At 36.0% G+C, this 12482-nt stretch overlaps 1 protein-coding gene across 1 annotated transcript; it reads right to left on the reverse strand.

Annotated features, from left to right (window-relative positions):
• Positions 1 to 1128: 1128 nt before the first annotated feature.
• On the reverse strand, positions 1129 to 9176 carry LOC104900493 (plant cysteine oxidase 5). The gene is made up of 6 exons (XM_010687912.4): positions 8911 to 9176; positions 8167 to 8380; positions 3228 to 3394; positions 2965 to 3112; positions 1679 to 1882; positions 1129 to 1587 (listed from the first exon to the last, which is right to left on the reverse strand). Exons 2-6 carry the CDS (start codon positions 8264 to 8266, stop codon positions 1460 to 1462), a joined length of 747 nt encoding a protein of 248 aa, XP_010686214.1. The 5' UTR covers positions 8267 to 8380; positions 8911 to 9176; the 3' UTR covers positions 1129 to 1459.
• Between the last annotated feature and the right edge of the window lie 3306 nt (positions 9177 to 12482).

Genomic DNA, 12482 nt, shown 5'->3' on the forward strand with positions numbered 1-12482 from the left:
TTTCATTCCATTATACTTCCTCCGTTTAAAATAGTTACATCATTTTTATTTTGTGCACTATTTACATCTTACACTTAGATTGTCTTTGGTGATTTATATTTGAGAAAAAATATAGTCATGTAGAATCTTGTTAGATTTGTCTCGATGTAATTTTTTTTAAATAAACTTTTTATAATTTTTGCTTATTGATAATTAAAGATATTAATGGTTGAAATCATACATCGACATGCATGAAAGTTAGAAATGGTGTAACTACTTCTAAACGGAGAAAAGTATCTCTTATGTATTTTTTTCATTATCTCTCTATGTTATTTTGAATTTATTAATGTATTTGCATGCTATTTTGACTTGCATTTGCATGTTTTTGTTTTATGTTATAATTTTTTTTTAACATTGGCATGTTCTTTTATCATGCTTGTATGTTTTTAGTCTATATGTACAAGTGTAATGAAAGAAATATACAAGTGAAAGCATGTTGTAAATTATTCCACCAAGTATAGGATCTAAACGCCAATGGAAGACTTCAATGAGATTAGTTGAAGTTGTTTTTTTCAGGCTGTTGCTCCTAATGAAGAATTAGACCGAACGAGACTCGGTAGGTTTTGGTCTATGGCAGTGAAGTAGAGGTTTTTCATGTTGCAACTCGGGTTTCGTAACCCTACTTTTACCACAAATCGCCCTAATCGTCATTCTGCACCTCAACCCCTCAACACACTCATTTTCTGTCTTTCATAACTCGTAGGGCGATCAGCGATGCGCCAACGCCTAGTAAGTAGTAAAGGCGGTGCAATGCTTAACAACCCCCCTTCATATTGGATAGCATTGGTATATCGCATGCTGATATGGTCACTTCTAATATGGTTCAGCGAGAAAGAAGACAATGAGTACTGAGGTTGAATTTCTAAGCCATCCATACCCCTAACGGGAGCCATCGAACCAGCCAGAGCCCTCCACCCAACGGCAATGCTCTTATACAAGCTCCCCCTAAGTTAAAGAAATGGGAGAAAAAAAACTAAGAAAACTTAAAAGGCAGTCAGATCAATTCTCTGCAAGCTTCATCCACAGATCAACGAGAACGTAAAATTGTGCAATCTAGTTATATGAGCTACTATAGAAGAAAACAAAAGGGAGAACATAATCAAAAGTCTATAGGGATAAATAGTGCCGGCAAATACAGATGAAGAGCAAGGTAGGTAATATGTGGATTTAACAAGTTAAAGCAGAATCTCAACCTATCACCTGTTACAAATGAGCGCGTAGATCCCAGTGAAAATATCCATATGTACAAGTTAACACCTCCAATATTTCAGACTCTGGTCTAGGCTTCTCAAAGCAAGTTATTACTAGAACTCAACTCAGCAGCATGAGAAATCCTCGACTCACCTGAAATGGCCATCTCCCAATTGCTCAGAGCTCGACTGACTGTTCAATGATATTGTACATATGACGTGAATAAACACTAAGGTTTCTTCACTAAAGGACCTTTATACTGTCCACGAAATACCACAAAATTCTCTGGAGGTTGAATTTCTTCTAACCAAACAATTTCGTCGAGATTTACACCCTCTAACTGTTCGACAATGCCATCTAGTACAAGTCGGGCATAAAAGGCGTCAACAATGAGCAATGGCAAACAAGAGTTAATCTAAAAGAGAAGTATGAAGAAAAGATCAGATACCAGGCAAGTCTTTACTAGGAGCTCTCCGGAAATAAGAACAATGCCGTCCATCTTCTGAGGAATAAGGAGGTGTAAGAATGTCAAAGATGGCACAGGGAGTTATTGCTTTGAAACAATGAATGTTGCCACCTCTTGATGGATACAATACGGTCGTACTACAAGGAGCATTCATTTCACAGTCTCTAATCAGTTTGGCAGGTCTAGCTGCAACATTCAAACCAAAAATACGAAAAAGAGAGAGAAAGAACAAAGGTTAGAGCCTGAAAAATATATCTAGGGGGAGAAAAGGCTGATTGCAGAGCTGCTTCAAATTGTTAAAATGAGACATGAAAGGGGTTGCAACAAACAATAACAAGACTTTCATAGTCAACTGTCAAAACACACAAGGTATGCAATTAAGTCAAGTATATTTACGAATCCTAAATTTATGGCAAGTAGAACACATCCAGATGTAATTGATAGCAAAGTGAAAAAGAAAACAAAATGGTAACAAAATCACTGATTCAACACAGATTGAAACAGGAACGGATGAGAATGTAGACGCAAATTTGAAGATTATATTTGGGATAAATTTTTGAGGAACGATAACAAATTAATAACACATCAATCAATACAGTATGTTTTGTTCTTTCCTCAAACACTCTTTCATCCTTCCTATGGGAGCTGCACCCTCCCTCTCCACCTCCCCCTCCTCCTCCCCCCATCTCACCTTAATTGATATATACTGTGTTCTTTCCTTACCTCCTTTTGATGCGGATACAAAGGCGTTCATATCACCTTTTCTTTGCTTGCTGAGCTGGCAGAAGAGGTGCAGGGCCTCAAGTCAGAGGTTAGAGTTGAGAACCAATACCGATGGAGGTTCATTGCCTAATTAGTCAAACAAAGTTTTTCTCACTTGCCAGATTCTTTTAAAATCTCTCGTCAACTCTGAATTTCACAACTGAACTGACACCCAACTAGAAGTTCCAGTCCTTAAAATAATGACAATCAAGAGCTAGACAAACGGAATCACAATGAGAACTTGTCCACTAAAGATAAGATAGAGCAACTCTGCGAGGAAGCAGCCCCTTGTGGAAACTGACGCAATTTCCAAAGTGCGGGAAACATAACGCCCACCCAACAGAATGCCATGAAAGTAGTTCTTCTCAAGTGGTGAGGGAGCATATCATCACAGGAATGCTATCTATTATATTCATACTTAAACTCATTCACATGTAATTGATTCCTACATACACACACAAAATGAATGATTAAATATGCAGTTACATAGCAAGACGGAGAGGCACCTTGAAATGACTCAGGAAGATCTGGTAAGTCAACCCAATCATATGACTTTACATGTAAAGAGCCAAACAGAAGCTTGCTCAACACAGTCATTCCAGGATGATTATGCAGAGGTATGATCGACGATGGTGGCATGCAGAATATTCCTATCTGCAAGAGGAGAAATTTATCATCATTTGCCACAAACTTGATACACCACAAGGCTAATGCAGTATATTCATAGAAGGTTAAAAAGCCACTTTGGGTAAAGACATTATTTCCCTACAGAGAATTTTTCACATTCATGTATGTGCAGATACTTTATGGGCGGAGGATACTGTTGCTGGCTTCCATTCCGACCCTTTCTTCCATTGCTACCATTAGCAAAGGGTTTCCATTTTTGCGCTGCTACAGCCTCCTGTTCAAGACCCACATTTGCAGGCTTCAAGTCATCTGCAAAAACAATTTAGTAAAAGTGAACACCACCAATAATGGCTGAGCAGCAACATATCCGAGTAGAAACTAAAAGAGATCTTAAGTAAAAAGCTAGGTAAACTGAAATTTGTAATATAAACTGCACCAACAACTATCTGAACATAGAAGACAATGGTAAACAACAAGAACTTATTGGTGAAACATTTACTACTGGTAGTCGTATGAAGTTCTACCATTAACATGATTCACAATGGTTATTCACAGGTGCAGTCACTGGAATCTTAATTGTCCTAAATAAACACATAACCTTAGGATGAAAAAAAAAAACGACGGGACATTTATACAATTCCTTCGAATTTAGAGGCAATGTTAGAGGAACAAGGTAGGCCCTCTACTGAAAATTGCTCACACATATCCTCTACCGTACATGCTGAAACGAATGTCCGTCCTAAAAAGTGTTCCATTGGCAACCACATGATTTCCAATAATAGATATCAGAATTTGTGTCCTGTACTCTGGACTCTTGTTCCCTATAGCTTAAAGGCTTGTATACCTGTTAAACGAAAAAATTCATCAATAAAAAAAGTTTCATATAATAGAAGCTGTGTTCCTGGAACTACAAAGGGTTCCTTAAGGCTCAAATCCAAAAGTTTTCTGATAGAATCATGTTTCATGAGCTCCTTAAGGCCTTAGTGCCTAGCATTTCCTAAATATCAATTGTTTCTTCATTCAAAATATACTCTCCCTTGGGCAGTTGATCACTAAAACATCTAATTCCTATTATCAGTACTCTCCTTAACATAGACTTCCTCCGGGGTTTTTTACTTGCAACATTGACATTTTTGGCAACATTTTCTCTCTCCTAGCACATGGGGTCCTTTTATATCTCTCTTCATCTCTCTCCTCTCCTAAATTCTTGTGTCATGTTTTAATATTGCAAGTAAAAAAACAGAGCAAGTATGACACTAACACGGTGCTCCATAAAAAATCTAACATGATATCTTCATTGATAATGAATAAAAACAATTGCTGGAATCAATGACTTGATCGAGACAACCACAAAACAATGGTGGATCTAAACACCATCCAAGTTAGTTGTAGGCGACGCAAACTAGACTAAGATTGTCAAGTTGATAACTTGGCCAACAATTTATTACCTCCCATGAATAGTGAAATCACAAGCTTGGTTGGAACTATTCCAAGTAAGTTGAATTGATGAAGGCTTGGGCTTAATCACAATAATCTGAGACACTCTGCATTAGTGAAGACATAAGCTTCAATGGACTAATAGATGATATTTAACTCTACCAGCCTCCCCCTCCACCACCCAAAATTACGCTTCACAAACCCTTCTCAAAAAGAGGGAGAAAATAAAGAGGGTCCACAACCACAGCCATGGAAGAGGTAACTTATAGTCAAAAAATATGTCAATGCAATGGAGGATTTTATTTTCGTCCATTGTTAAAAAAAAAAAAAAAAAAAAAAAAGATCCAAAGGAAGATCTAGATTCTAGACATACTTGTAACCATCATATACCCGAAAGACACATCAATGCTCATAATCAGCATCAATAATTAGATCTAGTATAGCAAGCATCCCATCAAAAAATCTCTTAGCGTGAACTGTGAACACCCAAATCTGTAAATAGGGCACTGAAACACTAAGCCTTTTTACCCAGCAGACTACTTGGCTACTTGCTAATGAATCTACCCCACAAACAATCACGGAAAAAATAATTCTGGCCCCAGGAACTATACTGACCTTTTTCATGGTTTTGGATCAAAGTCCTCAAAGTTTCCTGACAGCTTGAGGCCAGAGTCCAGTCCATACAAAAAAAAAAAGAATGAGCGATCAACTTTATTCTACAGTTTAATCATCAGATCATAAGTTGGTGGATACTTGATACCCAATAGCAGAAGTTTCTTGGGGACTTTATCAGCTAATATGATTCCAATACAACTTTGACAAGGTAGAAATGATACCCCCAAAAAATCAGGGAATGAGATATAAAGAACAGACATGGTGATCCATTATCACTTTCTGCAGCATTACCATGAGTGATTATAACTCTTTCTGCAGAAATAACACAAGAAAACAAGTGATAACCAGAAGGCACACATTTTCCCAACTCGGAAAAGTCAAGGGTATATGCCAGTCGCCACACATTATAACCCATCAAAATTATGAACCACCAAAAGTATTTCACAGTATAGAATTTCATCAACCAAGTAAAACTTCGATCTTGCCAAGTGCGGTGTTTGAGGGCAGGGATCCCCTTATCCTCCCCCCCCCCCCCCTCTTTCCAAATCCTACTTTAAGCACCTCACCTACAATTGTCAAACCAAGAAACAGCAGTAGTTGAGGTCTTGACTAGGTCATTCTCTTTACCACTAATAACAAGTATAGGATATGATTCTAGAAGCACAAATACAAGGATCTTCATCAACCAAAATAAGTATGTGCAGGAATAATCACGAAATCACATGCGAGGCCGATTTATTTAATTTGGTCACTGAGTCTGCAAGGATTTCAAGATTATAATAATGTTTTGTAATTTAATCCCAGGAGATAGCCCATCATCTGACCAAACATATTCAAGATGGTAGATTCATATTATGAAAGGCCAAAAATTCAACTCCATACACAATAGACATAGTGAAGAACCACATTTCACATTATGTTGAGACCCATTCCGCTTCACACCTTTCAAAACTAAAATTTCACCTCAAATATCCATGTTAAGGGTCGTTCCGTTACAGAACGGTCGTTCTGTAACGGATTTTGGATTTGCCGCTCCGCAAAATCCCATCACGGAACGCCATAATAAAATTCACATACTTCTCGCCGCGTTTTCCGTTCCATAAGCGAACTCGCCGCGTTAGAACACTTTTATCCCCGTTACATCCGTTCTTTTCAAAAATTGGCCAAATTTTTATATGATTTAATTTTATAGTTGATGAAACATGATATTCTATTAGATTTGATTATATTATGTTGTAATAATGCTTCATAAACTAAAAAAATGCAAATAAAGTTAAAACATATTAATGTAACTTTTTAAAAAAAATCATGCCATGTCGGCCGCAAAATGTTCTATTTTCCCGTTACAAGTCGTTCCCGCGACAACGCAACCGTTCCCGCGACTGCGACCACTTTTTCTTTCCCTAGGTCAACACTCCCACATGATCATAGATACTCAATGCTTCAAAGCCCACAGACTACAGGGAAGACTACAGATAGACTAAAAATGCATACAGGCAGTCACTTTCATGAGTTTCATCATATACTTCCTCCGTTCTTTCTAATTGCATGTTTCCCTTATTTTGAAGTTTTACATTAATTGGAACATTTCCCTTATTGGGTTTTGTCTTCTCTTTAACTCTCAACTAAGTCCTATCACATGGGTCCCGCTTTTTATCTATCTCTATCTCTCTCCTCTCGACATGGCTTTCTTTAAAAATGTGCTAAGGGGTGATATTGCAATAATAATGGAATGGAGGAAGTACGTAATAGCATTCTATATGATTCTCAAGTGAATAATTGCTCGCCTGCTCAACAAGACTTTAGGATTTCATGGCATGATCTTTCCCAATCCTACCAGGCTTTCCATCCCTCTTATTAGTGTTATTGTTTCAAATTTCTGAGCAGCCACTAGGCTGCAATCCTGACTTTTCCATTTCAAAATTCCACATACAGCCCAATCAGAATCTTAAATTGAGCCTCTATTTGCATCAAATCCGCAAAAAGACCCATTTCCAGCTACACACTTCAGGCCTTAAATGTATACCAACTATAAATCTAAATCATTAAATATCATCTATGCGATTCGGACTGTTCAAAAAGTGCTGGAAATTGAGCAAGGATGAGAAGCAAATATGGGATTCACTTGCTCAAAAAAATCACCAAGGAGGTGTATAGAATAGCCAAATGCAAGATACTCAATTCACTCTATTTTCAATAACCTCCACCCCCCCCCCCCAACCAAATATAATCCCTAATTCAAGTCTTTCGAGGTGTCAGCTCACATTAAGTAACAGGATAAAATGATCACTTGCTTGACAAAGATTTTATACAAGTAAATATGAAGTACACATATTTTTATAAGTTTCAACTTTCAAGCTATCATTCCAGTGATAGTATATAGTAAAATCATATTATTCAGGAATAAGAAATGTTCCCGGGAAGACTACAAGAGCCAATGAGCCCTTGAACGCAGTTGTCAGACTTTTGCGTGAATGTGAAATCTCATTCCAGAACTCTTAAATTGTAGCATAAATTTTGCATATCCAACATAATTCTCTCCCAGAAAAGTCAGACTTTGCAAATATTTCAGAGGAAATGGTTGGACATTGTTGCATCTCGGGTCAACAATTGTGCAATTAACCAGCTAAAAAATACATGTTAAACTCATAATAGCATTAGCATCAGATAGGAGTTAAACAAAACAGTAAGGGAAAATAAGATTGTATTAGAGAAAACTTGAAGACAATGATGTATGAAATGAAACCTAGTTGAAACCCCACAAGGAAATGTATAGTGCAGCAAATGAGACCAAGTAGTCAACCAGTTTCACTACAGGTGAGTTCCAATAATGGAAATAATATAGTAAATGATTTGCAGCAATTCATAAAGGAAAACCTAATACTACCATCACACCGTGTTGTGATCTACCTTTAGAAACTCCAACCATATTCAGTACCCAATAAAAAGTAAAAACTACGAAGAAGAGTAGTAATTGTTCATAATGGGTACGAAATTTCTAAAAGTAGAGTTATAAGAGATTCGCCAACCTAGAATTGCTTGGACTTTTTCAAGGGCCTCCTCAGAGATTGGACCAGTAGGTGTAAACGAATCCTTGCAAGCATTGTATAATTTCTTCAGAACGGGCATGATGTGGTCAAGCTAAAAACAAAATCAGCCGACCACTCACAAGATTCAGTACCAACACCAGAAATCTATATGATTTCGATTGATCACTTCAAGATTGATGCATAAATATATATCCTGCAGAAATCATAGTCCACTTAGATAGTTCCCCATCAATGCATCACCATACTAGCAAATTCTCATAGAAATCAAATCAAAAAATGCAGATAATACAAGCAACACCCAAAAATACTTGACTGAAGTAAATATCGAAACCGCACACACTTCATCCAAACATGAGCACAGCAAAAATAATTTGGCTAGTAGCTACAGTGAAATTGAAGAATGGCAACATCCATATCTACCAATTAATCACCTCAATTTTCACCTAATACCCACCTTTAGCAGACTTATATTAAAGTCCTATCTTCTAAAAAAATGTTAAAACAGTAAGTTTCAACTAATTTTTCAGAAACCCTAAAATCAAAATAACCCAATTCCACAATACAAAACATCAAATTACCCTTTCAAATGAAAAACCCAGAAACCAAACATCACAATTAATCAAAGGGTAGCATCAAAAACATACAAAATCATAAACAGCAGCAACAACAACAGAAAAAGATGGATTCTTTAAAAGTATTAGATCAGAAAATTGGAGAAAGTACCTGTATAGTAGAAGAAGACCCAGAAAGAAAGTGGGTTTTATTAGTTTATAATTGTAATTTGTATGAGAAGAAAAAAGAGGGGAATATATGTCAGGGAAGAGAAAAAGCCATAGCAAGTGTAATGAATTTGCGGGAGAGAGAGATAGAGAGAGGTGGCTGGTAATCTGGTATGCCCAGACCCTGAGCCAAATGAATGGACTTTCGTCTCTAAAGACTGAAATTGGTTGTGTCCTAAAGTTTTGATTTTTTTGCAAAATGTCATGAATAATGGTCTTTTTGGGCTGTTGAGACACCAATATACGCCAGGAGATGAATATGGAAGTCTTGATATGAAGGTCCGTTTGGTAAAACGTTTTTCCGGAAAACTGTTTCCCTCTATTTTCAGTTTTACATTGTTTGGTTGGCAAAAGAGTGTAAAACCATTTTCCCTTGGGGTAAAATTACTCTCCCAATAATGGAAAACCATTTTCCTTTCAAAATGAAGGGAAAACTATTTTCCTTATCTCTCTTGTCACTCCTCTCACTACCTCCTTACTTTCCCTTTCATTTTCCTTTCATTTCATCATTTTTCTTACATCGAATCAAACAACGGAAAACTAATTTTGGAATTGTGTTTTCCATTGTAAATTGTTTTCCATGAAAATCATTTTACACTGAAAATGTTTTACGCCCTACCAAACGGAGCCGAAAAGTAAAATGCACCCATATTGATATCATCGAGTGAGTTGGTCACGAGCGAGTTTGTGCTCAATTCGATTTGTTAAGATATTGAATCGAGCTATTTCATATCGAGTTTGAAATTTTTTAGCTAGACTCGACTCATTCGAGTTGCTCGTGAGCAGATTTAATTGATTAGTTCCTCTAAATTTTTGTCAAATTTTTTTCTTTATCTTCTATTAATATATTACCTTTTTTTATGTTGGCCCCCCAGTAAGATGAACGGTCTTGTCAGACTGAAACCTTTTGCCGGTTAACCCGACCTGAGTTTGCGGACAGACACTTTGAGAGTGGCGGGATGATAAGTGGAAACTCTCTCCCGAAGTGTCCCTAGTGGGGATTAAACCGCCAACATTGAGGTTGGAACGTTCTTTCCTTACCACTAGGCCAAGCTTAGCTTGGTAACTTATAATCAGTTTAAAATTTATCCTATAAGTAGTCAACATTTGAAATATTGTAATATATGTAAATGTAATGATAAAAATTTATCGAGCAACTCATGAGCTTATCATGTTTAAATTTTATAATTAGTTTAATGTATGTAATAATTAAAATTATTAAAGGTATTTTGTGTATGTACATCTTCCACATTTTATTTGATTTCTCTGTATATTTTTTTACTATTGTTTCTCTAATATGTTATCGGATTAAAATTGATGTAAGGGGAGATTTTAAAAAAAGCTACTATGTGTTTAGGCTCAAAGGGGTGCAAAAAAAATGTAATGTGTTTAGGCTCAAAGGGGTGCAAAAAAAATGTAATGTTGGTTACTTGGTTCACATGGTGGAGGGAAAAAAATAAATGGAACCTGTTATATCATTGGTATTCTTGTACCAATCATGTTTATTGCCAATTTATATGAAGTAGAAGAATTTGTATGATAATTGGAATTATTTACTAATTACATTATTTACTTTCACTATTAAACATTCTTATTTCTTTGGCTAGGGAATCAGTCGTCCGATTCTCCGATACATTTCCCTGCAAACATTTAGAACATTTAAGTATTTGTTAGCACATATATAAGAAATTAATTAGTAACTTAAATGCATAAATTAAAGCAAAAAGCCTATTACAATCTTTAGATGATAAATCCTTGCAATAATTAGGGGAAGGGAAAATGCCTAATTGGTATTCCGTAACACTTTTATACGGTCATACCACCCTGCAGGTGCAGCAAGCCAACAATAATACCACACAACAATGTAATATATTCCCTCCGTTTTTTTACTTGCTACATTTGATAATGCACAACAATTAAAACAATGTCACTTTTAAGCTTTTGGGAGAGTACTTTTTTAGCTATTTAATGTAAAATAATGGGGAAAGGTGAAAAAATAGTATTTTTCTGATGGAAAAAGAGAACATAAATATAATAATAATACTTTATGGTGGGCCAAGCACCCCAAATAACAAAATATAGGAAGTTAAAAAACATCATTTTATGAAAAACTAGTTATTAGGCCCGGGCTATGCCCCGGGTAGGAAAAATTTCATTTATTAATATTGTACTTTGATATGATATCACTAAATACAACTTGGTCTAGTGGTTAGAACTTTAGTACATGAACTTGAGGTCACGGGATCAAAACCTATACTATGCAATTTCTAATTTTTTTTACTCTACATTAGATATAGCAAGAAAAGGATGGAGTATAAAAGAAGAAAAGAGTGACGACGTAGACAGCGGATAGAGAAATAAGTCATCCTTCCCTCTCAAGGTGATATTCTTGAATAATAACCCGACCCCAACAACTATTATTCTCTCTCTCATTGTTAAGGCCACATTTGATACTACTAGTTGTTGCACCGCGCGCCTACGCGCGCGGCACCCCAAAATAGTGTAATTGTTATTCATAATTCCTTAGGTGTAATTAGTATGGTACCATTTGTATGCAATTGATTTTGAATAGGTGGTAAACACACCACGGAGAATATGTGTTTGAACTAAGACTGATCACACAGCTACATGTTTTGTATGCATTGTATTATTATCCGAAATAGTAAAATGGTGCTATTTGTAGTCGATTAGGTGCCTCAAAATAGTAAAATGGTTTTGCACGCTATGAAACAAAGTGTAGATGTATGTTTATTGTGTTACGGATATTGTAGAATTTGCGCAATTTGGATAACTTTAAGTCTATAAGGCTCATGCTCCTGGTTAGAGCAATGTAGGCAAGATGTTAATGATTTTAAAGACAAAAAAAGGCAAATGTAGAAGTTATTGTTGATAAGTTTGCAATGTTAGCATATCTCCATAAACGGTTTGCATTTTAGAAATGCTTGTGAATTTGTTTTCTTCCTACGCGCGCGGCACTCCAAAATAGTGTTATTGTGATATTTGTAATTTGTTGGCTGTAATTAGTACAAATTATTCGTAATTCATTGTATTATTATCCGACTTGATAAGTAAACGTAGTTAATTGAACTTTAAATAGTTAGTCCAACTTGATAAGATAAAATAGAAAAGTTAGGATTACAAATTTCATGAGTTGATGCTAGTGCAGGAGGCCGAGGGGTGTTGCATAGGAATACATGACTTGTTTTTTTTACAAATAAAACGAAAGGTTGATGTTTCTATTAGAAGGCCACTTAATTCAAAAGGAAATTCTAGCAAAGTGTGCATTATTATAACTAATACCCAATGCAAAACAAAAAACAACGCTTTATACAAATACCTTTCCTTAAAAGCCAATGTAAAACCGAAAAGCTTGAAACCTCATCCCCAAACCCTTTCCTTCTTCTCTGTTCATGTTCTTCACCTTCCTTCCAAACTTTTTTACTCTAAAATTCTCCACAAAAAATGGCATCTTTCATAAACATAGATCCACTGAGGAAAGCAGCCACTGCTGCTGAA

This window comes from Beta vulgaris, chromosome 8, assembly GCF_026745355.1.
Source record: "Beta vulgaris subsp. vulgaris cultivar EL10 chromosome 8, EL10.2, whole genome shotgun sequence".
Classification (NCBI taxonomy): domain Eukaryota; kingdom Viridiplantae; phylum Streptophyta; class Magnoliopsida; order Caryophyllales; family Amaranthaceae; genus Beta; species Beta vulgaris.

What these genes read in the sequence shown, in the direction of transcription:
- LOC104900493 (XM_010687912.4), bottom strand. Translation starts at nt 8,266, where the DNA reads ATGCCCGTTCTGAAGAAATTATACAATGCTTGCAAGGATTCGTTTACA. An exon ending in AAAAGTCCAAGCAATTCTAG is followed by an intron (nt 3,395 to 8,166) that starts GTTGGCGAATCT and finishes TTGTTTTTGCAG; the next exon opens with ATGACTTGAAGCCTGCAAAT. An exon ending in ATGAATGTGAAAAATTCTCT is followed by an intron (nt 3,113 to 3,227) that starts GTAGGGAAATAA and finishes CTCCTCTTGCAG; the next exon opens with ATAGGAATATTCTGCATGCC.